Here is a 26381-nt window from a genome sequence, read left to right on the forward strand (position 1 = left end):
AAGCCTTTGATGAAGAATTGGTTTTTCTTAAAACCAACTACATCAATTTTTTTTTGCTTCAACCAATTTTGAAATTTTTTTGCTTGTGATGAACACACGTACTGTGCAGACATATTTTATGCTAATTTACTATTTATTTGTTTTCTAATAATTTTCTCTATGTGAATATGTTTCTTTCTATTAAGTAAGTTGGATGTTGTATATATAATTTAAATTTTGGTTTTGTTCTTATCATATTTTTGAATTTTTTCATTTTGCATGATGATCCATGTGTTTGACGAAATTTAATGTCAATTACTTCATACAGGTCAGCAAGTAAATTTAAGCACCATAACAAAAATTATTCTAATATTTAAAATCCTCTTTTAAATTACTAAATAAATCTTAATTAATATTTAAAGTGTTTTGAAATAAAATCTTAAATTAAAAGAATAATATTTATTAATTAGTAATGAGTAAGGTGTATTTAATGTTGGGATCCAAAAAATTAACAATGTGATTTTGTTAATCAAAATGTAACAGCAGGGACATTAAGAGAAAATTTTTTTGACGTTTAAGTAAATTGGATTAGGAATAGAAACCAAATTTGAATAAATGGGTATCCAATATTATTGGTTTTTCTTTAAATGGATTGGATCAGTTAATGACTAAAATGGTTTGGGTTTTTTAAATTTGGAAACCAAATTTATGGTTATGGATCACATGAACCGGTTTAAATGCACACCCCTATATGGACTATTTGTATTGGTAATTATTGCTTGAGACTCTTTAATTGGCTGACATGACATTGTTCTTTGTCAATTACATCAGATTATTTTTTTCCAGCCATAGCTCACCGTTTTTTTTTTTAACAAACCTCATAAACCTATTCCCTTCTATAATCTCTTTGCCATGCTAGATGCCTCCAATATATACTCTCTACGTTGAGAGCGGGTGTTAGACAGACTTGCTATATAACTTTGACTTTACCATTAGCATCTTCTTAGATTGGTCAGTTAGTTAGTTTTAGATAAAAAGGTAGTTTATTTTTTCTGTTATTCAGTTTTGTTTTTCTGTTAAAGTAGCTGAGTTATACATCCTTGTTAAATCTCAATTATGCTTTATATTTCTGGTTCGTGTTTTTAGTGCTTAGTGTGGAAAAGAAGAAGAAGAAGAAAAAGAAAAGCATGGTGAGAAGAAAGATTGAGATCAAGAAGATTGAGAATTTGGTTAGCAGACAAGCAACCTTCTCCAAGAGACAAAAGGAGTTGTTCAAGAAAGCCAAAGAACTCTCTATTCTTTGTGATGCGGAAGTTGCTGTCATCATATTCTCTAACACTGACAACCTCTACGAGTTTTCAAGCACAAGGTAGGTTTTGGCACCTTCATATTTGCTTCTGTTAGAAGAAAAGAATTTGAAAGAACAATGTTAGATTAATAACAAGAAAATGTTCATCATTTATTTTGAGAAATTTGTTTTCACATTTTGTTTTGCTACAAAATTCAAATATATTCATGAAGCATGGAAGAGACTCTTTCACGGTATGGTGGAAGAAGCATTGATTTGAATAGAGAAGTGCAACATCAGCCTAGTGACCAGTCTCAAGCACAAGTATGGTAAAAGCATTGATTTCAATAGAGACGCATTGATTAATGCAGTTTTTGCTCATTGATCATATAAGATTAATCTTTGTTAATCTTTGCATAATTTAAAATAGGTTGTGGAGGTTGATGCTACCATTTCACAGAAGAAAAAGGTTAGGAGGGAAATTAAAGCTCCGCGTAAACAAGTAGGAATTGAACTTTAGTCAAAATTATATGTATATATGATGAAAATCTTTAATCTTTTGTACTTCAATTCAAACAGGTTGATGAGATAGATAATAAAAGAAAGTCAGAGTTGGATGAGGAGATTCCAGATACTTCCTCGCAGCTAGGGTATGTTATGTATATTACTCATGTTTTCATTCAAAATTTTATGAACTTTAAGAGCTTAATTGATACTGAATAATCAGTCCAAGAATGTGTACTAAAAGTCTAAGCCATTGAAAACATTTGAATAATACTGTAAATTTTGTTGCTGTTATAGGTTGTCGTCACCAGTTCATCGCAGATCATTGAGGATGAGAGCTTGCAATCAATAGGGAAGTCAAGAAGTAGCTTCACAGTGACATATTTGGAGTTGCCATTTGAAATTGAAACCCTTTGTTAGCTTTTTATTTTATTGGCTTCAGTGTCACTCAGAGTTTAGGTTATAAAACTAGTTTAGCGTTTATTAGATGAAAGTTTTGTAGCTGTGGATTCAGCATGTTGAAAAATGGTGATCATTTAGTTTATCCAAGCATTTTCCATGTATTACGGTATGCCTAATATGATGAGTTAGGGAAACACCCTTATGTCATTCAGAAGATTTGGCACGTCATGTAGTTAAAGTAAAGAACTTTTGTATGCAGTTATACCAAGCCAACCGAGGAGATTTTGTTTTGGTTAAATATATTTCCCTTAAGCATACAAGTTCATTGTTGATCAACACATTATTCGTTATGAGTAAACAATGAGAATAATCAATAATATATGACTAACCAACAAAAAAATTCCAGATTGTGATCTATTCAACAACGAGCAACGCAGAATGAGATACCGTACACAAACAAGAAGAAAAACGCGAAAAGACATAAAGTAATAATGATCCAAAGTGAGAAAGCATAGTGGAGCGATATGTTAATGATGGCCCCAGTTCACATAGCATCAACAGACCTCAAACTATTTGCTCTAGAGCACATAGTAGATACCTAGTAGTTACTCTTTTTACACTAGAATTATATTTTAAGGGAGTATAAAATTTTGGAGCAAGGTGAGAACATAAGAGAAAGTGCTTTGGAATTTTTTTATGTAGTTTTAAATGAACCCAAGACCAATAATTTAGACAAAAAAGAAACTTTAGAAAGCTTGGATTAAGTCCGTAATCGATTTGGAAAATATCGAAATAATTGCTAGATCAAAATTTAGGAGGTTACTAGATCTCCATAATAGATTCTCAAAAAAATTTCGACTCTTAACTGATTACACAAGTGCCATGATCGATTAAAGGCTGGGTTTTTCTACATAATCAATTATAAGGACTTCCTAATCGATTATAGTTCGATTTAAAATGATTTGGCCCAATCCAAAATGATTTTCAAAAAAGGTTTTGAAAATAGATGATTTTTTTTTTGAAAAAGAAATTTTGTGAATGTGTATGACACTAGTACTTTGAGAGTAACATACTCAAATTACAATTATTTATCCTAGAAAGATAAGTCAGATGATGAGGTTTTAGCACAAAAATTTATTTCTTCATGTTGTTCTTTATCATTTGATTTTGTTAAGCCAATCATCATAAATTTTTTTCTTTTGATTTAATTCAAGCTTTTTTTTATTTAATAATGTTTAAGCTATCTTGTTTTGATCCCTTTGTCGTCATAAAAACATATTAATTTTGTTAACCACCTAAAACCTTGACCCACAGTGTAAAAAATACGGGAAATCGCAGACATGTCTCGTAGGTTGGGTCCGTTTTACCACCCCTATATAGGGGTGGACCTTCAAGGTTAACACTCCAACTCTCAAAATAGTAAAAGAATCATGAGTAATGTGAGTTATGGTACAGAGAATACTCTAGGTTTCACTACCATAAAAAGTGATACCATAATGTTTGGAGAAGGATTACTACAATGACTCACCAACTGTTGTGAGGTAAGGTGTGATTTGTAACGCCTCATACAACTTTCAGGATTATCGACTGACCCCATAATGTAACACCCGAGGCCGAAGAAGGCGAGGGGTGGTTGCACCGCATGTAACACTCTATGCCGAATATGGCAAGGAGTGGTCGCCACATCGGAATTAGAGGGATCCTAAGGTCGTGCAGGTATGGGACTGCATGGTTGAAGGAAAGCTTATAAGCATTGATAGGTACTACTTATACCAACAAGATGCATCTTCTTTTCGGTAGCCCATTTCATAAGAACTCCACAGTTAAAGTTTCCCGGAAAGCGTGCGAGTGAGGTCAAAGCATGCTGAAAAGACCTGTGTTGGTTTGTGGGGTCAGGCGTTACATGATTGTATGTATGATGCTTTTCACCAAGCTTGTGCGGCCGTTGTGATAAACTATGTAGCACGCTACATATCACAACGTATACTTAAACAACTGTTTTCATAAATATAGGGCCATAGGTTTAGTCCCCAACTACAACCAAAATTAAAGTGCTTAAAAAAATTACATTTCACAATGGTTATTTGTTCAAACCATTGTGGTATATGTAAAAGTTTATTATAAAATATGAGATTGTTTATTTTTCCCTACCCCTCATTAATCATATACAACAGTTCAAATAGATTTTTAACATAATAATCTGAAAATTTTAATTATTCTTGAAAAACAACTTAAACGATCCAATGTTTTTCGAATAGCTTGCATATTGTAATTCATGATTTCCTCGTTAACCCATAGAATTTGATTCAATCCCAAACTCTTGAAAGTAATGATGATGAATGAATGTCTTCTAAGTATTTCACAAAATTTAATTTTCTATTTTTTCTAGTTTATTTTGCAAACATCAAACTTTGTGTGAAAGATTCAGACTAGCATCCATTTATTAACATTGTTTTGAAAAAATACTTATCTAAAACAATTTGTTAATTTTGGTATAATATAATAATTATGCATTTTTAGTTACATTCTAAATTCAATTCCATCATTTCTAAATTAATATTCTTCCGTTTAAATGCATTGTAGTCAAATTACACCACTAGATTTTGTTTAATTTGCAACAAAATATAGTGATAGATAATAGTAATAATAAATTTATAAAATTTGTGGTTCTATTAAGTTTAGAAAATAAAAGATTACCTGGATATAAATTCTCTGGAGATCTAAAGTCTTATGCAAATTAAAATCGCATGACTCTCCTAAATCGTCAAAGGCTAATCGTAACCCCCCCCCCCCCCCCTCTCTCTCTCTCTCAAAGTAGAAAATGTCAGACACGTTTTGCAACAATTTCAAGCCAAAAATGGAGGTACGTAGTTTTTAATCGCTCACCTGAAGACACAATATGCTTAAAGTGCAGTCTTGTACTCAAATCCCACTCCATTGACGAAACCTTTGAGCGGCGTACCTTCACTAACGAGTCCAACAACAACGACCCGTCCGTGTTGGAGGAAGTGGGTTTGACTTCCTCTCTGGTTCAGTACCCAAGAGCCCTATAAATACTTCAACCTTAGAGTTGAGAATGATCAAATCTAACTTACACGCAAAAATACACATACAAAGCTTCTCATCTGAGACATGCTTGCTCTTAACGTCGGAACAAATTTTAAATTTTTTGACAACCCTTAATCACTAGGAGTTGTCACACACATTTGTACTTTAACAAATACATGTTGTAATGGATGAAATCCATAAAAATGGTGAGGTGCCTTCTACAATTACCATCGTTACTTCGGGAGGTCTCGATGCTCGGACTCCTTAAAATTTACTAGATTAAGGAATGGTTAACTCTAGAGACTTTAGTTATTGCAAGCTTTGAGAGGACATCTTTTCTGATATTATGCTCTCTTGCAGGGTCATCTCAATCAATTTAGAGGTCAATGTTCCAATTTAAAATATTGGCCCCTAATAAACAAAAATTTAAAAAAGAAAATCTCTTATTTAAATGGTAAATAACATAAAAAAAATTATAAAGAAAACATCTATAAATATTTTACCACCGCTTCTCAAAACTTAAGCAACATATACTTGCAGCTGATATTGCACACATTTACTTTTTAAGATTGTAGATTTTATTTTCATTACCATTGTAACCAAAAAAAAAAACACATTTCAACGAAAATTGTATTCATACTTTTGTATTTTTTTTATATAATTTTTTTTTTAATATTTGATCATAAAATTAATATTATCTAAAATAGGTCAGTTGATATAAAAAATATTTTATATTTCATCATAAAATTAATATTACCTAAACTTTATATTTAAAAAAAGAAAATAAAATTGAAACGTATACAAATAGAATAAGAATTGTTAACTTTTAAACAAATAATTTTAAAATTTTCATCATAAAAAATCAATATAAACAAATACCCGACTAATGGAAAATTATATAAATAAATAATTAATTAAATTTTTTATTTATTTAATTATAAATAATTAATTTTAAAGTAATATTAATATTACTAAAGTTTAAATATTATTATCAGACCTAATTAAACAATATATTTTTATATATAAAAAACAACGTATCAATTCACATATAAGAATATTTTATATTTTATGTAAAATTAATGTTATCTAAATTTATATTTTAAAAAATAAAATGAAAAAAGTTACTAGGGCGGATAGAATTAGAATTGATAACTTTTTAGGTAGTCAATTTCAAAAACTCGTGATATAAAACAACCACAAAAAAGTACTTGGTTTATATAAAATTACAAAATAAAGAATTAGTTCATTTTACTATCTAATTAGTCATAATGAAATAGTTTTAAAATAATAAAATATTACTAAAGTTTAAAATTATCGTAAAATAAAATAAAATAATATTTTTTTCTATATAAAAAACAATAGATCAATTCATATATAATAATATTTTATATTTTATCCTAAAATTTATATTATCTAAATTTATAGGCAATAAAGAAAATTAAATTGAAGAGTTACTGAGACGATGCGGGTAGAATTTCAATTGTGACCCAAAGTATAACTTGTTGTTGTTGAGGATAGATTGAGTGACTTTACTATTTGGTAACTTTGGTGACTTTAGTGTAATTGAAAGATGAATTATTAAAATAAATTATTTTGATGAGAGATGATGTTTGGTTTAGAGAGAGATAGAGACAAAGTCACCAAATGTCAAAGTCACCCAAACCTTTGAAAAAGCCTAAACCTAAATATTATAGGCCTCTCTTTTTTAGAGGCTCGGTGCAACAGGCCAGGTTGCATAGGCTCAAAATCAACTCTACTCGCATGAGACGTGTAAGATTTCATTAGACTTGAGTATTTCTAACTTTTTTGTTTCAAGGATACAGATCTATGTAGAAAAAGGGTCTTCGGTTAGAGCATCTTTTTTACTTGTGACACTACTAACGGGGAATCTGTTTACAACTAATGTTTTATGTCCCTAACTTGACGCCTAACATGAGTTTGACGATGAAAGCTTCATATTCTTCCTGGTTATTGGTAGGGGTGGCAAACAGGCATGCTCGTCCCGTTTAGGTCCGCCCTGCAAAAGCCCGCAAAAAAACAGGGCGAGGCGAACATAATTAAGGTTGCGGGCCTAAAATTTAGGCTCACTTTGCAAAAAAAGTAAGGGCGGAGCAGGGAAAGCTTGCAGACACTGCATCTTTTAAGCCTAAAAACACAAAAACTTATGTAAATGACCTTGCCCGCAAAAGTCCGCGAAGAAAATGGGGCGAGGTGTGTAACACCCCAAAATTTAGAAATTAATTGTTTATTTGATTATTTGCTTGTTATTGATGAATTTATATTATTTGTGTGAAGTATGATGTGTGATGTATGTGGTGTGGTAGTTGAATTAGGATGAGTTAGATTGACCTTGATTTAAATAATTTAATTACATTATTTAGATTAATAATAATAATATAATGACGAAATAAATAATTAGGAGAATTGAGTGAGGGCATAATAGGAAGTGTGAATACAAGATCACACTCACAAAGATGTTTTTGATTCATGGCAAACTCAACAAGCATACAAGCAATAAGGCACAAGCAGAAGAACTCAAAGAAAAGCAAGCATTGGTCACTCATAACAGAGCAGGTCGACCTACTATGCATACAGGTCGACTCAACACAAGCAAAATAAGAGGAACTCAGAAAAACAGCAGTCAGGTCGACCTACTCCCAACACAGGTCGACCTAAAATGAAGAAATTTACATATCATTCTGCTAGGTCGACCTACACAACAACTAGGTCGACCTAATCTGAGGAAAGGTCCCCAAAACGCATCTGAAGTGGATTCTGGACGACCTACTTCTTTAACAGGTCGACCTAACTGGGAACAAATGACATCCAAAGGATATGCAGCTCTGTTAGGTCGACCTAAGCACCACAAGAGGTCAACCTATCTGATCAAAAATGCCAAAATTTATGGTTTTCTCTGCTCCAACTGATAAGCTCTCATATATATTGTCCAAGGTTCAATTATTGACAACAACACCAACGACTGAAAGATACACAAAGTCTTCTCATCTTCGTTCTTCATCATCTCCAACACAATTACACATAATCATTCTTGCGTTGAGGGTTAGTGATCGAGTTCGATAACTTCCATGGAACGGAATTGAAGATTCCTAGTGGGTGAAGATTTGTGGGGTTTTTGGTGAATAAAATCCGAGGGTTTTGTCCTCCAAGATAGGTGTTTCTTAGGGGTTTTTATCAAGAGGTTTCATCGAGGATCCATCTGAGTGTGAAGATTGAAGAACAAGGGTTCAAGGCAATTCAAGACACTGCAAAAAAGGGATCAAGTGAAGCTCTTGGATCACCTTGATCTTGCTCAAGATTAAGGGGGAAGAAGATTCAAAGGATCGACAAATTCGGTTTATTGTTTATCGCTTTGTTTTCTTCTTTGTATAAACTGCTTTCAATATTAATGGAAGATTTCCCAATTTCAATTTGGAATTGGGGGCAGACGTAGTCGTAGCGAGGACGATCGACGAACTGCCTGAACAAATATCGTGTTCTTGTCGCTTTTATCCTTTCATTTACGTTCCGTTCATATTTGGTCATAATTGCAAAATTGATTAACGATTCAAGTGTTAAAATTGTGAATTAAGGTTCTGCATAAACATCACAATTCACCACATCTTGAATCATCATCAATTTGAACATTATCACCAAGTGTTTGTCTTTTTGCTTATTCCATTATTACTGCATTGCAAACCAAAGTTTGTCAATTTAGAAGTTAATTGATTTTCAGCTGTGAAACGTATTGATTCGATAACATATCACTTCATCGTTAATCTCAATTATCTTGTGGTTTTGTCACATATACGACCCTTGCAATAACGGTCCGGAATAGACGCAAGTCGATTCAGAACTGCTTTCGCTTTAGTTCGAAATAATTCCGAAAAACTCTGTGAGATCTATTCACCCCCCCTCTAGATCCTCAGGCCAGCGTCTAACAAGTGGCATCAAGAGCTCTGGTTTATTCCGTGCTACGTGAAACACTTATTGGAAAGATGGCTTCCGGACCTAAAGGGGCTCACAATAGAGCTCCAGTTTTCAACGGTGAAAACTATGGCTATTGGAAGGATTGTATGAGTGTCCACATCAATGCAATTGATAGGAACATCTGGACAGCTATTGTCAATGGTCCCTTTCAGATCACCATGACAAATGCAGCTGGTGCAGTTGTTCCAAAACCAGAAAATACTTGGGATGCTGAAGATGAAAAGAGATATGCATACGATTGGAAAGCGAGAAACATTCTAATCTCAGCTCTAGGAGTTGATGAATACTATCGCGTTTCCCATTGTAGATCCGCTAAAGCTATGTGGGACACATTGCAAGTTGCCCACGAGGGAACGGATGATGTCAAACTAGCTAGGATCAATACGTTAACTCAAGAGTTCGAACTGTTCCACATGGAAGATGGTGAATCCATCGAAAACATGCAGAAGAGATTCGTTCACCTGAAAAATCGGTTAAATTCTCTTGATAGACTTGTTTCCAATGCAGTTGCTACTAACAAAATCTTAAGATGCTTGAACAGGGAATGGCAACCCAAGGTTACAGCAATAAAGGAAGCAAATGATCTAAACACCTTAGACATTACCACTCTCTTTGGTAAACTAGAGGAACATGAACAACACCTTAAATGCCTTGACATGCATGAGAAAAGGGCAAAGAAAGAGAAGAACATGGAGAAAGAGGTAGAGAAGAAGTCAATAGCTCTAAAGGCTTCAAGTTCCAAGACCTCAAGACAAGAGCTAGAGGGTAGTGATACAAGTGATGACGAAGACTCCGATGATGAGGAAATGGGACTGTTTGTGCGAAGATACAACAAATATCTAAAGAAAAATGGAGCAAAACATTCTGACAAAAGCTTGATCAACTATAGAAAGCAATCAAACAAGTTCAAACAAGATGACAACAACAAAGGAAAAATCAAAGGCCCTTGCTTTAATTGTGGGAAAGTCGGTCACTACAAACCGGATTGTCCATACCTTAAGAAGGAAAAAGAGAAGAACCAAAGCAAAGGTCATAACAAATCTAAGAGAGCCTACATAGCATGGGAAAGTGACTCATCTAGTGAAACCTCATCAAGCGATGAAGAAGAATCAGCAAACCTATGTTTTATGGCTCATCAACACAAGAAAAAGAAAGTTGTAAGTCATCTTAAACCTGAACTCGTAGATAAGGTATCTCATTCTCAACTGAAACTTGCTTTTGAAGAATTACATAGAGATGCGATTAAAGCTTTCAAACTTTTGGTCTCAAATAAGAAAATCTTTTCATATCTTGAATCAAAAGTTGAGAAAACCGAAAAGGATATGGAAGCTTTAAAACAATCTATGCTAGACATTCAAAAGGATAAAGTTGAAATAGATCCTACATCATGGTTTGGTTGTGAGACATGTCACATTTGGCAAAAAGAAGTAAGAGATCTAAAAGCCAAGTTAGACAAGGCTCTACAACCAAAAGTGACTTTTGCGGTTGATCCAAATAAGTTCAAAAGATCGTATACTCCTTTATATAGTAAATACACTTTTGTACCAAAAGTATCAACTAGCAAAACAGCATATTCTCATCATATTACCTGTCATTATTGTTGCAAAAAGGGTCATACCATTGAAAAATGCAAATTTAGGAGAATTTTAGTTCCTAAAGGAGTATTTCAATGGTTGCCTAAGTGCAACAAATTGTGTACTCACTACCAAGGACCCAATGAAAATTGGGGACCTCCCTCTCTAAATTAATCTTGCAGGAAAAGTGTCTTGACATTGCCGAAAGGTTGTGGTTCCTTGATAGCGGGTGTTCAAGACACATGACGGGAGACCTATCTCTTTTCGTTGAGTTTCAAGCAAAGAAAAAGGGGTATGTCACCTATGGAGATAACAATCGGGGAGCCATACTTGGTAAAGGAAGTGTAGGTCTTTCGTTTAATGGTGCAGGTCCATCCACTGAAGACATTGTCAAAGATAAGGAAGACGAGAATGAAAGTATTGTAAAGAAAGATGCTGAGAAAGAGAAAGATGAGTCTCATGATGAAAATGAAAAGGAAAGCATCTCAAACAATGAAGAACTTCCTAAGGCCTGGACAAATGTGAAATACCATCCAATTGACAATATAATAGGAGACATCTCAAGGGGCGTTACAACACGCTCAAAGATAAGTAACTTCTGTCATCATTTTGCTTTTGTTTCACAAGTTGAGCCGAAAAACGCTAAGGATGCATTACTTGATGAGCATTGGCTAATGGCCATGCAAGAAGAATTAAACCAATTTAAACGGAATGATGTTTGGGACTTAGTCCCTCATCCGGGAGATCATCAAGTAATAGGCACTAGATGGGTTTTTCGTAACAAACTTGATGAAAACGGCGTTATTACTAGAAACAAAGCTAGATTAGTTGCCCAAGGTTATAATCAAGAGGAAGGTATTGATTATGAAGAGACATACGCTCCTGTAGCACGTCTCGAAGCTATTCGTCTCTTACTTGCTTATGCGTGTTCTAAAGACTTCAAACTATTCCAAATGGATGTTAAAAGTGCCTTTCTAAATGGCTATATAAATGAAGAAGTCTATGTTGCTCAGCCACCCGGCTTTGAGAATTACATGTATCCAACTCATGTTTATAAGCTGAAACGTTCTCTATACGGTCTTAAACAAGCCCCTCGGGCTTGGTACGAACGTTTGAGCAAATTTCTTCTTAGTCAAGGGTACTCTAGGGGTAAAGTTGACACTACTCTCTTTATTAAAAGAAAAGATAAAGATGTTCTCTTAGTCCAAGTTTATGTGGATGAGATTATATTTGGGTCGACTAATGCAAAACTTGTCAAAGATTTTTCTAAGCTCATGCAGAGTGAATTTGAGATGAGTCTCATGGGTGAGCTAAATTTCTTCCTTGGCCTACAAATCAAGCAACTCAGTCATGGAACGTTTGTGAGTCAAACTAAATACTGTACGGAGCTGCTCAAAAGATTTGGAATGAGTGAAGCGAAGGAAATTGACACACCTATGGCAACAAATACTAACCTAGACAAAGATGAGAAAGGTAAAGAGGTTGACGTGAAATTGTACCGAGGTATGATAGGTTCACTATTGTATCTTACTGCCTCAAGACCAGACATTATGTTTAGTGTGTGTATGTGTGCAAGATATCAATCTTGTCCAAAAGAATCTCACTTAAAAGCTGTCAAAAGAATTCTGCGATACTTACGTGGAACTACTACATATGGCCTATGGTATCCAAAGGGAAATGAGTGCTATTTGGTAGGATTCTCTGATTCAGATTTTGCTGGCTGCAAATCCGATAGAAAAAGTACCAGTGGAACATGTCATCTATTCTCAAATTCATTGATAAGTTGGCATAGCAAGAAACAAGTATCGGTTGCATTATCTACTGCTGAGGCAAAATATGTAGCTGCTGGAAGCTGCTGTGCACAAATATTATGGCTCAAGCAACAACTTCTTGACTTTGGTATTAAGCTTGATCGTATACCTATCATGTGCGACAACACAAGTGCCATAAACTTGAGTAAAAATCCTGTCTTACACTCACGGACCAAGCATATTGAAATAAGACATCACTTCCTACGAGATCATGTAGAGAAAGGAGATGTTACATTTGAACATGTAGAAAGCAAGAAGCAACTAGCTGACATCTTCACCAAACCTCTAGCAATGGAGCAATACTTCAACATTCGTAGGGAATTAGGGATACTCGATATCTCTAATTTGGGGTAATTACGTTTGTTTTCTCTTAATGTTATTCCTTTACTTTATATCTATATTATTTTTTTTGCTAACATTTCTCTTAGCGTAAAGGTAGTTCATTATCAAGCCAGGCATCATTCCACATTGACTAAAGGCTGCCACTAAAGTTGACACCTACATATTGAGAAGGCGGTAACGTAACTGTTGTTCACTTCCAAAAATATTATTGATACTATAATATGCTATCAATTAACATGCTTATAGTGACTTCATACATATATCTCTCTTGCTCATGTATGTGTTTCATCTTTAATGTACCTTTAAACATGTTTGACTCTCATGTTATCACTATCTACCTTTTATCTACTATACTATGAATGCTAGCGTTTTATCTATGTTTCTCTCGTTACTCTCCTCTTCTGTTTTTCTTGTATCCCTTTTGATGTTGTCAAAGGGGGAGATAGATGCTGAGTGTACGGGGGAGCTCAGCTGAGTGAATAGATGCTGAGTGTACGGGGGAGATTTTACCACTTATTGCCAAAGCTTCTACTATCTGTTTGCCATCATCAAAAAGGGGGAGTATGTGAATACAAGATCACACTCACAAAGATGTTTTTGATTCATGGCAAACTCAACAAGCATACAAGCAATAAGGCACAAGCAGAAGAACTCAAAGAAAAGCAAGCATTGGTCACTCATAACAGAGCAGGTCGACCTACTATGCATACAGGTCGACTCAACACAAGCAAAATAAGAGGAACTCAGAAAAACAGCAGTCAGGTCGACCTACTCCCAACACAGGTCGACCTAAAATGAAGAAATTTACATATCATTCTGCTAGGTCGACCTACACAACAACTAGGTCGACCTAATCTGAGGAAAGGTCCCCAAAACGCATCTGAAGTGGATTCTGGTCGACCTACTTCTTTAACAGGTCGACTTAACTAGGAACAAATGACATCCAAAGGATATGCAGCTCTGTTAGGTCAACCTAAGCACCACAAGAGGTCGACCTATCTGATCAAAAATGCCAAAATTTATGGTTTTCTCTGCTCCAACTGATAAGCTCTCATATATATTGTCCAAGGTTCAATTATTGACAACAACACCAACGACTGAAAGATACACAAAGTCTTCTCATCTTCGTTCTTCATCATCTCCAACACAATTACACATAATCATTCTTGCGTTGAGGGTTAGTGATCGAGTTCGATAACGTCCATGGAACGGAATTGAAGATTCCTAGTGGGTGAAGATTTGTGGGGTTTTTGGTGAATAAAATCCGAGGGTTTTGTCCTCCAAGATAGGTGTTTCTTGGGGGTTTTTATCAAGAGGTTTCATCGAGGATCCATCTGAGTGTGAAGATTGAAGAACAAGGGTTCAAGGCAATTCAAGACACTGCAGAAAAGGGATCAAGTGAAGCTCTTGGATCACCTTGATCTTGCTCAAGATTAAGGGGGAAAAAGATTCAAAGGATCGACAAATTCGGTTTATTGTTTATCGCTTTGTTTTCTTCTTTGTATAAACTGCTTTCAACATTAATGGAAGATTTCCCAATTTCAATTTGGAATTGGGGGCAGACGTAGTCGTAGCGAGGACGATCGACGAACTGCCTGAACAAATATCGTGTTCTTGTCGCTTTTATCCTTTCATTTACGTTCTGTTCATATTTGGTCATAATTGCAAAATTGATTAACGATTCAAGTGTTAAAATTGTGAATTAAGGTTCTGCATAAACATCACAATTCACCACATCTTGAATCATCATCAATTTGAACATTATCACCAAGTGTTTGTCTTTTTGCTTATTCCATTATTACTGCATTGCAAACCAAAGTTTGTCAATTTAGAAGTTAATTAATTTTCAGCTGTGAAACGTATTGATTCGATAACATATCACTTCATCGTTAATCTCAATTATCTTGTGGTTTTGTCACATATACGACCCTTGCAATAACGGTCCGGAATAGACGCAAGTCGATTTAGAACCGCTTTCGCTTTAGTTCGAAATAATCCCGAAAAACTCTGTGAGATCTATTCACCCCCCCTCTAGATCCTCAGGCCAGCGTCTAACAGGAAGATCATAGAAAGGGTCCTAGGTTAACTAAGTAAAAGGAGAAGAAAGAGAAATAAATATTTATTTTGTACGATCGTGAAGTTTTGGGAGAAAAGGGAGAAGCGGCTAGGACACATAGAGAAGAAAAAAGGAATTCATCCCGTAGAGCTTGAAGGAGATCAAATTGCTAGGAGATTCGAGGTAAGGGGGTTATCATGGTTATTATAATTGGTATACGGTTTAGGTAATCGTGGGTTTTGTGTTTGCGGTTTGTGATTGTCGATGATAATATGATAAATATGGTGAATTTGATGTTATGAACATGATGATATTGATATATGTTAATAGCAATGATAATTTGAGGTTTGATTTTGCAATATTTCATGAAGTTTGAGTTTTTGAAATTGGGACAAAGTGTTTTTCGTACTGCTACTTTTCAGAATTCGTAAAACTATTTTTTATAAGGTGCAATCTATTGCAGTGCATGAGCAATCGATTGCACTGTCAAATTTTGGTGAATATTTACTTCTATTTCAGTAAGCAATCGATTGCTGTGATGGTGCAATTGATTACACTGTGTGAAAATTGTGAAATTTGGCCTCTAGTACAGGGTGCAATTGATTGATGTTTGAGTGCAATCAATTGCTTACTATTTGATAACATTTTTCGTAAACTTTAAGATTCAAAACTTTTGACTCGGGTGTCTATTTGACGCGTCGTTTAAACCTACGAAAAGCTAAAAACATTTTCTATACTATAAAAATAATTTTGAACACGGTAAATGATTATTTTATAAAGCTTATGTCTTTTGTATGAAATTAGTCTTGTACGTTCATATTGCATTGTGTTATGAAGTGTTTGACGTTACTATAATGATATTATGTAGTATTAAGATGTGTTTGATGTTGTATGAAGTGTTTGATGTTGTTACGACAGAATATGAGGTATTGTGAAGTATGTGATGATGTTATGATGAGTATATGAATGATGATGCGTTTTGACTAGCCGTGGTCTTGATTTCTTGTGTTGTTGCGCATCATGCATTCATAGCATATGTTGATAGGACTTCTGTATAGTGATATTTATAGGACATTGGTCCAATGATGGCTCAATCCTATAGTGTGGATTGAGTGTAATTTGTGAAGTAATCTGGTTCCAAGCGGGAATCGATTCTATTGGTGGGGATCTTTGGAGAAAGATGATTAAGTCATCAGTGAAGTATTGGTACCACATGCATGAGTCTATGTTGATACATTTCATTATATGTGACATTGCATATTTGATGATATAAGCGAACAGATTGATGAAGTTGTGATTTCAAGTGATGTTTGTGTTTGTATTGTGAATTGAATGTTGTTTTAAATTGAGGTGAATAATTTAATAATATAATGATGAGGTAATAGAGTTGATATTGGTATGATATGTGATATGCGATGCTGTGTGGATCACATGAGAATCGTATTGTACCTACTATACTTATTCCTTGCATCTTTTATAATGATTGTGATTTCTCACCATTTTGCTTGGAAATGTTACCCCGATACGTGGGTAACTTGCAGGTAATCAGGAATAGACGCAAAAGCTCGTGGATAGATTTATGAAGTCTTTTAGTTGATTTATTTCAATAAAGAGGGTCTTTCTCTGATATGTAACATCGGGGTTGGGATCGTTTGAATTCAAACTATATGTTCTTTGTTGGCATGATGTATTGAGATGCTTTATTTTGTTTTAAGATATAATAAGAATGACTTATGAATTTTGAAGTGTGATAATATTTTTATTTGAAGTATTAAATAAAGATATTTTTGAGACTATAATTTCCGCTGCGATGTTTGAAGTTCTTGATGATATTTTCAACAAGATAAATGTTTCAGTTTTTGAAAACCCGTGTTACGGAACATGATGTCTTATTATGATGGTTTACATGAAGATGTGACGCCCTTGTCGGTGATTTGTAATTGAATATTTATTATTTATTCGCGAAAGTTTTCTTAGGGTTTAGAAGAGTGTTATAGGGCGGGCACATTAGAGGGTGAGGGTTTAAATCCTTGGCCCGCCTCGCACTAAAGTGCGGGCAAAACGGGCATTGTCCAACAGGCCGAACCCATTTTGCCACCTCTAGTTATTGGTGGTAGAGAATTCAAAATGTAGGGGCACTTCAATCACCAAGCCAACTTCATTCTCAAATATTAGGTCAACCTTACTTGCTCGACTGTTAGATGAGCTGTTTATGAACACGATCCAAGTATGAGTTGGTTATGATGTTCTCAGAGTCATTTTCGTTATGAAATCTACAAACATTTATGCCTTTAAGGCTTTTCTTAGTTTGAAAAAGATGTCGAATCCAGACATTTCGACATACCATTTGGTTAATCGTCCGACTAAATTTGGTCAATACCTACTTCAATGACAGATCGGTGCAGACAACAATGACATGTGCTAGAAAGTACCACCATAATTTTTTAGATGTGGTAATGAGCACCAATACTACCTTCTCTATCTTCTTGTAACGCATATTGGGCGCGACTAAGACCTTAGAGATAAAATACACTAGACTTTAGCGAGATTCACTTCTCTTATGAGGACGTCACTAAATACCTAAGTCGAGACGAAAAAAATAAAGGAATAAAACTTTCCCAACAACTGGTCGTGATAAAACTGGTGGGGTCAACAAGGACATCTTTAAGGATGCAAATGCTTGCTCGCACTCTGGAATCCATTCGAATCGTACTTCTTTCCTCAACAACTTGTAAAACGGCATTATAAACTCTAACATATTGTCAACATCTGGTTCAACTTTATTATCTATTTCTTTATTGTTCGCGCTCCATTTTAATGAATGCCTCACACTTGTTATATTTCAATCTGATCCTTTCTAAATTAATATTCTTCTGTGAAATTTATTGTAAATATATACTAATAATAATAAAAGTATAATAATAATAATAATAATAATAATAATAATATATTAATAATAATTTAATGAGATATATGAATGTCATTGGTCGAAAGCGCATCACCCCCCTTTTCTCATAATAAGTTTATGAAATCCGCGGTTCTAACAAATTAAAAGAAATTAGGGGTGCTCATTGATTCGGGTAAATCCGAACCAAATCAGAATTCGAACCAAATCTTAGTATTTGGGTTGAATATTTTTTCAGTTCGGGCAAGATCTGAACCAAACTAATGAATCCATTGTTAATTGAGTCGGACATCAGATTTTCAATTTTCTACGTGCAAACCCAAACCAACCATAATTAATTATCATGAAAATTACTACCAAACATTCAATTTCAACAAGAAAAAAGTGAAATCTCGTATATGAACAAGTTATGTTAGTTTAATTTCTTATTAGAAAATTGTTAGTGTATCGTGGTAATTGAGCATAAAGCTATGAAACACATTCATTATCATTCTAACTCAAGTAACTAATTATATATTTAAAATCCTTTATGTTAGATAATTTAATACGGAAAAATTGCTAGTTTAATTTTTACAATTAAACACTGTTAATACTATATTTTTTATATTGTTGTAAAAAATTATTTCTCGTAAATAAACTATTTTTTTCAAATAATTTTTTATTTTTTAATCTACCTGATCAATCCAATTCAAACCAACCTTTTATTTTTTGATTCGGCTCAGTTTAGACTTTATAATGAAAATGTGCAATTTCAATATAAACCAATCTATATAATTTTAATTGATTTGAATATCGAATTCTCTCAAAACGGAACCAAATCGGTCCGAAAAAACCCTAAAGAAAATAAAAGGTTAGCGAGATACAGATTCTCCGAAAGATCTAATAACTCAGTCAAATTAAAATTGCATGACTCTCCTAAACAGTCAAACGCTAATCCCAGTCTCTCTCTAAAAACCGCTTTTCCCCCTCTCTCTCTCTAACAACCCCTCTCTCTCTCTTTCAAAGTAGAAAATGTCGGACGCCTTTTGCAGCGATTGCAAGCGAGAGACGGAGGTAGTTTTCGATCACTCCGCCGGCGACACCGTATGCTCGGAGTGCGGTCTCGTACTCGAATCCCACTCCATCGATGAAACTTCCGAGTGGCGTACCTTCGCCAACGAGTCCAACGATAACGACCCCGTGCGTGTTGGAGGTCCATCGAATCCTCTCCTAACCGACGGCGGTCTCTCCACCGTCATCGCCAAACCTAACGGCTCTTCCGGCGAGTTCCTCTCTTCTTCTCTCGGTCGCTGGCAGAATCGTGGCTCTAACCCTGACCGCGGACTTATTCTTGCTTTCAAAACTATTGCCACCATGTCCGAAAGGTCCGCTAGGGTTTCCTCACTATTCTTTTTTGTTTCTTTTTATCTAAAGAACTCAATATTTGGCTTCTTGCTTTGTATTTCGCTCTTGAATAAAATTGATTATGCTTTTGAGCCTTTACGTGATTATTACACAGAAATTTGTTGTTTAACTCAATTTTGCTAGAATTTAATCACTTTACCTTCAACTCACGTATAGTCGGAATCAATTTTAAGTAATGAATTCACTCCAAATCATTATTCTTCACTTCAGAAACAAACACACACCAAGTATGTATCATCATATACTGAAATATCATTGTAGATGACTTGCATTAAATTTTTTATGTGAATTGATTTTCTATTGATTGAAATGATTGGCAACTTAGCGGATGTTGTTGAAAATTTTCAGGTTGGGACTTGTTGCAACTATCAAGGTATCACATATTCTCATTCAGGGCAGACTCTCTTTCTTCACTATTGTTTCAGATAAATGTGACAAAATGGCTTTTGTTTTTAGTTCACTTTTTTGTGCTCATAATAATTAGACCTAATTGTTTGATTAGTGAAATTGCATTGCATTCTAATAAATAACATGCCGAGTTTGTCTGAATCTATTGATGTCCAATTCATATCCACATATGAATTGCTTGGATTTAAAACCAAATTGTCAAAACCGGTAACAAAATTTAAACCAGTATTTAAAACTACCAGAAAAAAAATGCAAAAACACAAAAACCTGCGATCTTGCACGTAGGTTTCGCTGATGCATCCGTCGCACGTGTATATTTGGATATAGAACTGCGATCTACCTCCATCATGTGTAGAGGATCCATTGCTGCCGCCTTGTGCATATATCTGCTGGTGTTTCCATCTCTGTCAGTGAACCACCATGCAGAACTTTTTCTGTTTTCGTGGGCTGTGTTTGTTTCCAACTGTCCTGTCGGAGCGACATCCACTGGAGTTAAACACGCCTTCCTTTGAGATATGGCTAAACATGGCTCGAAACTTCTAGAAGAGAGAGATATAAGAAACAAAGAGTACTAATTTGCTTTAATTTGAAATTCCCTTTAGCTTCTGAAATTTCCCTTCCTTTTCCTGTATGTTCAAATCTGTTTGGTTTACTATGAAATTCCCTTTTGCATTATCAAAGTGTTTGGTCATGAAAAGGATTTGGGCATCCACTTTATAACCGGTTGTAAAATATCATATGATCCAAATTCATTTAAATAAGCCAATTTAAACCATTTTGACATGAATCTGGGTTTTTTAATATGGTTTTGGTTTTGGATGTGGGTTTAACCATAAAACCAGTTATTTTTGTACTCCTATTTGGAGAAATCCATGCATAATGAATGTACTTTGCCATAAGTTGTGAGTCTGTAAGTTTTTGAGGGCTAGTTACGGTAGTATCCAAACTAACTGCATTGTTTATTATAAGGACATTGATTCACATTTCTTATTTTATTGTCATGATTTTATTAAAGAGCATGTTTTATCTGCCTGCCTATATATGACAATTGCCAGTTGCGCTTAAGCTTGGAAGTCCAAACATAAATGCAAAGTTTTATGAAACGTTGGATTTCTGTATCTAACTTTTGATGTAGATGTTTTGCTGAATTACTTGCTTTGGTTACATTGTTGTTTGATTAGAACACTTTATTACCACTCCCGATGTGATTTGTATGTTTTGACCTCTGAAATCCCTTAGAGACATTAATATGTAGTGTAGTCAATGTTCTTATGTAAGCTATCAGATGGAGGTTAGCACCTCTTACAGGTTGAGGCGCTGTCCCTTCACTGGAGCTGATCCCACACCGGCACTTTTGACACGCCTTTTTGGTTTGGACAAGGCTTACTTTTAGCAACTTATTGATAACTATGACAAGCCGCGAAAGCTCAATCCTGCAACATGCTAACTTTGATTACTTAAAAGGATAAATAAACTACTTGGTCTTTAGGATGCTTTAGCTTATTTTACTTTGTAAAATGAACATGTTACGTTACAAGTTTTGATACAACATTGGTCCCTTATCTCTTTCAGTTATTTGAGTTGTTTTTGTACAATGGTCCCTATATTTTTCTACTACTTGAGACCAGTACATTAATTTATGAGTGGTATCTGCTGGAACCTTTATAGACAATAGGGACTAAGACAGTAAGACCTTAATTATTAGCAACCAAAATCCAAATGTCCATAAATAAAGGGACCTATCACTCTCTTCCACCTCAGCCCCGTAAAGATGAAAAATAGTCAGCTAAACTCGAATGTGTAAAAACTATAGGGACTAATTTTGTATCAAAACCAAAGTTTTATTTTACTTTGAATGTTATTCTATAGCAGTTAACTTATATGACAAAATGTTCTCATTTATTTATAGTCTTAACTCTTAACACCTTCATTCAGTGAGTCAGTGACTTGTACGAGACGCCTTTTTAGTGTTTCTGTAAAGAGTATTTTTTTGTATTCTTATGTTGCTTTTGTGGTTTGATTTTAAGGATCGGGCAAATGAGATATACAAGAGGGTTGAAGACCAAAAGTCTAGTCGAGGAAGAAATCAAGATGCTTTGTTGGCTGCTTGTATCTACATTGCGTGCCGACAAGAAGACATACCACGAACTGTAAAGGGTACATCCTATGATTCTTTTAACATCTGGATGCTTCACAGTTTATCTTTCCCTATGTAAATGAGCTTCCCTGAACCTATGGATTTCAAATAGAAATTTGCTCTGTTGCAAATGGGGCGTCAAAGAAGGAAATTGGCCGAGCAAAAGAGTACATAGTGAAGCAACTTGGTTTGGAGAAGGGTCAGACTGTGGAGATGGGCACAATACATGCTGGCGACTTTATGGTGAGTTTCCTTTCTTGATTTGTAGCATATCTTGCTTTTGTAAGTGTTGTGGTTTACTAGTGAAGATATCTCTTCTAAAATTTGACTGGATTTCTTTGATGTTACTAACCAAATTTTCATCTCAAACTTTAGAGGAGATTCTGTTCAAATCTTGGTATGAATAATCAAGCTGTTAAGGCTGCTCAGGAAGCTGTTAAGAAATCAGAAGAATTTGATATAAGGTATATTCGGTTTATTTTGATACTAATGTAAATATTTTTGTAGTTACAACTAAAACTTAAAATTAGTGTCTTTAGAGGGAAAATTGGTTGGAGAATTAACACACTGGGGTCAATATATGCGTTGCATCCAGTTGAGAAGTGGAATTGTAGGGTAGGAACACTCAAGGTGCCTACATGTAGGGTAGGAACACTCAAGGTGCCCATAATCGCATGTGTATGAGATGGAAAATTCTAGTTGTCAATAGCCGCGCCCCGGCACAGTTATGGGCCGTCCAACCCGGCGTGTCGTGCTGCAAACAGTGGTCAGGGGATTATTAACATAGTATAAAAATGGCACAGTTATTGGCCATCCAACACGGTGTGTTCACAGGGGTGCATGATCATTAACATAGTATAAAAATATTCAAGGACTATACAAAGTTATTAAGGAGAGTTGTTAACAAGAGTCATCATAAAACCTCAATAACTCCGATATAGATTCTTGTATATATTACTTTTGCCGTTTCTTTTTAATTTTGGTTTTAAATTTGTATAGATATACTAAAACAATCAATAGATCATTCAGAGTGATATTTATTGCATGAATCTACTTATTTCTTAGTCTGCAATAAATCATTAAGAGTGATATTTATAAAATAATATAAAATGTTGCATTAAATTTTAAAAACCACAACTAAACATGAACATATATTTTATTTTATTTTATTTTTACAAAGTAACAATTTAAAAATGGAGAAAATATATATTATAATAGTTTACACATTTGACATGTCCTACATCCACTTCTGATGTGGATGATCAATATACTAATAACTTGTTTAATCTGTCAGGAGGAGTCCTATATCAATTGCTGCTGCAGTTATATACATCATAACTCAGCTTTCTGATGATAAAAAACCTCTCAAAGGTATGTGACTCTCCTTGCTGGGTAGTTGAGATTTGATATTTGAAGGCATTGAGGACAAATCTATAATTATTATTTTTTAAAATTTTTTATAGGTAGTCTCTTCAATCAATGTCATTGCTTCTGCTGGAAATTTTATAAAATTTAGAATGACTTTCTGAAGCCAAATTATGGATACCACAATTCTGCTAACTCCTATTCTATTTCATTCATACATTTATCTGATTTGCTGTCTTAATACAGATATATCAATTGCCACCGGAGTTGCAGAAGGAACTATTAGGAACTCCTACAAGGATCTCTATCCCCATGTTTCAAAAATAATACCAAATTGGTATGCAAAGGAGGAGGATTTGAAAAACCTTTCTAGCCCTTGAATTGTTGAGAAAAATCATCCCAATCTGTGTCATTAAATCTGTTTGGATTTACTGAACTGTTAATTACATTGAGCTAGGCACACCATATAATGAATGAATTCTCGACTAACATGGATTGAGCTCTCTTTTGCTGTGTGTTTTTGTTTTTACCTCTTGATTTGAATTGTCTAGTTCTCCCTGTTCGTTGCATATTACTACAAATATACCATACTCTGTTCACCAAAAAAAGAAACCTGACTATGCTTCAAAATTTATTAGTTGCAGAACTACTCTGTTGTATACGTTTGTTCAATTGTTAAATGCAAGCAATCAATTTAAAAGACATTATTCAAGAAGCAATTGTACCACATTGCGCATTCTACTGATTATATCAGGTTCCCCACCATTACACTTGCTAATGTTTTTAGAGTGTGAATGAAACATTTTTAGAAAAGGAAAATAATTTGAGGGAATTTAAGATGATTTTTCCATACACTATTGTTTGGATAAAAATAAGAAAATTGTTAAAATGATGGGATTTTAGTAAGTGGGTATTCTCTATTTCTATTGACCAATATGAGGGGCTTTAAAAGTTTTCCTCAGATGAGATAATTTAAGAATTTCCCAAAGCCCCATTGCTTCTCTCTCTTGGTCGTTCCTTTCTAGTTCTTTCTACCTGCACATTCTACTAAAATTGAATTTTATCTTTATAAAGAAGATATTAGTCATAAATATTTCTAAAAATAATTTTTTTATTGAATTATATAGTTTTAAAATATTTTCATAAATTCTTTATTTAAGAAGATCTTATTGAATCATATCGCTATTAATAAGATATTATTCATAACAAATTTATAATAAAATAAAACAACATTCCTAAAACTTTTAATATCACAATTAGTCTTTTTACTCTTCTTTTCATAAACCCTCTATATTTTAGGTAATACCCGTTTTTACTCTTTTCATAAACCCTCAATATTTTAGGTAATACCCTTATTGGATAGTTGCATTCCCATCACAAATTAAGTCAAATCATCTTGCAAATTTTCAGACCCGACTGGCTTTTGAGGACTTGGATCTTCTCTATACAAAGTAGTAGTATCCATAGTGGCGGATTCCGAAACTTTACATAGTGGGGGCATAAAATATTCCCTAATATTTTTTTAACTAAATTATTTTTTATTTGTCCAAAATATTTATTTATTTAAACTCAATAATCCAAAATAATATATAATTATTAACAGATTTAAAAATTTTACATAGTAGATGCATAAAAAATAATTAAGGATATTTTTTTGATAAAATGTTTTAACTTTTACAAAATACCCATTTATACGAACACACTTATTCGAAATGTGAATGCATAAACATAATCAATTATATTCTTTTAATAAAATATTTTAATTAGAAAAATATTTATTTATATAAACATAATTATTAAAAATAGTATGTAATATGTATGATGATATTTACTTTTCAAAATATATATGAGTGTAATTTGTTTAAATATTAGTGTTAAAGAAGAAATAAAAGTTAAAAGTAACTAATTCAAAATGATACTTTTTAACTTTTTTTTATTTCTTTAAAATATTTAGTTTATGGTGGCAATAATTGTTTTTATAAAAAAAATGAAAAATTATTAATGTATTTTAAAACTTTTTTGTTTGCTTTGTGGGGGCAAGAGCCCCCAAACCACTTTACCTGCATCCACCACTCGAGTGTGTATTGCTCGATTATTTTGATGATTCTGAATTTCGATTCATTTTCTTGCAAGTTTTTTCTCTTGCCTTTATATAGCTTATTTGTACTATGTACTCTTTCTATTTCTTCTCAAAGTTTTCGTGTCTAATTGTCTTGTCTTTTGTATTTAATGAATTAAATGGAGCTTTTTCTTTCTTTCTGAGTGTGTCGAACTTTATTTTTATGTTGATACTAAAACGTGATTTGCTTAAAACACCCACGTCTATCATACCCATTTGAGTTCTTTAAATGAGATTCGTCTAATTTTTTATATTATTTTGCACTTTTCAATTATTTAAACAACTCATTTATAAATTTAAGATAATTTTTAATTATTGTTATTCTTATTTCCAAAATGTTGTCATATGTGTTCTATCAAGTCTTGTTGAAGGTGTCAATGAATTTGTTTGTCACGAACATCAAATCTTCTACGTATAGGAACCCTTGAAAATCAATATTAGAATCATTCGACAATGTTTTCGTATCATTGCCTAAATGATCATAAGAAAAATCAAAGTTTCCACCATACGTGGAACATTCATCTTCAACAATCATGTTGTGTAATATGAACATGTATCCATAATACGTTGGAGTGCATCTAAGTGCCAAGATCGAGTCGGGTTACATATGATTACAAATCGCGATAGGAGAACCCCAAATGCACGTTCAATATCCTTTCTTGCTCCTTCTTGATGTTGGGCAAACACTTTTTTCTTATCCCTTTGCGGCATTGGGATACTTTTAAAAAATGTAGCTCATTCAGGATAAATGTCATCTGATAAGTAATCGCCCATGTTGTATTCAGTATGATTGATTGTATAATGAACCTCGAGAGCTTTCCCTTGCAGAACATCGTTGAAGACATTGAATTGGTTCAACACATTAATATCATTATTTGAACCCGCTACCCCAAATAATGCATGTCAAATCCATATGTCTTGTTAAGCTACTACTTCAAGCATAACAGTGGGTTTTCCATGATCGTCTCGAACATAGTGCCCTTTCAATGCAACATGATAATATTTCCATTCCTAATGCATACAAACAAAGCTACCTAACATACCGGGAAAAC

The 26381-nt window shown here is 33.9% G+C and overlaps 2 protein-coding genes across 2 annotated transcripts; both read left to right on the forward strand.

Annotated features, from left to right (window-relative positions):
• The first annotated feature begins 594 nt into the window (after window positions 1-594).
• Window positions 595-2191, forward strand: LOC131598127 (MADS-box transcription factor 23-like). Its single transcript, XM_058870758.1, has 6 exons — window positions 595-598; window positions 1126-1348; window positions 1501-1591; window positions 1698-1736; window positions 1847-1939; window positions 2069-2191. The coding sequence occupies exons 1-6, from the start codon at window positions 595-597 to the stop codon at window positions 2189-2191; spliced, it is 573 nt and encodes a 190-aa protein (XP_058726741.1).
• Window positions 2192-18798: 16607 nt separating this feature from the next.
• Window positions 18799-23697, forward strand: LOC131595597 (transcription initiation factor IIB). Its single transcript, XM_058867989.1, has 7 exons — window positions 18799-19260; window positions 19649-19673; window positions 21736-21865; window positions 21958-22088; window positions 22221-22309; window positions 23140-23216; window positions 23457-23697. The coding sequence occupies exons 1-7, from the start codon at window positions 18908-18910 to the stop codon at window positions 23588-23590; spliced, it is 939 nt and encodes a 312-aa protein (XP_058723972.1). The 5' UTR covers window positions 18799-18907; the 3' UTR covers window positions 23591-23697.
• Window positions 23698-26381: the final 2684 nt, after the last annotated feature.

This window comes from Vicia villosa, linkage group LG4 (assembly GCF_029867415.1).
Source record: "Vicia villosa cultivar HV-30 ecotype Madison, WI linkage group LG4, Vvil1.0, whole genome shotgun sequence".
In the NCBI taxonomy this organism is placed as follows: Eukaryota; Viridiplantae; Streptophyta; class Magnoliopsida; order Fabales; family Fabaceae; genus Vicia; species Vicia villosa.

Excerpts from the sequence above, each read along its gene's own strand:
- LOC131598127 (XM_058870758.1), top strand. Across the intron at positions 1,592-1,697 it reads GTGACCAGTCTCAAGCACAA|GTTGTGGAGGTTGATGCTAC; the intron begins GTATGGTAAAAG and ends AATTTAAAATAG. Across the intron at positions 1,940-2,068 it reads ATGTTATGTATATTACTCAT|GTTGTCGTCACCAGTTCATC; the intron begins GTTTTCATTCAA and ends TTGCTGTTATAG.
- LOC131595597 (XM_058867989.1), top strand. The coding sequence starts at position 18,908 with ATGTCGGACGCCTTTTGCAGCGATTGCAAGCGAGAGACGGAGGTAGTT. Across the intron at positions 19,261-19,648 it reads ATTGCCACCATGTCCGAAAG|GTTGGGACTTGTTGCAACTA; the intron begins GTCCGCTAGGGT and ends GAAAATTTTCAG. Across the intron at positions 22,310-23,139 it reads TCAGAAGAATTTGATATAAG|GAGGAGTCCTATATCAATTG; the intron begins GTATATTCGGTT and ends TTAATCTGTCAG.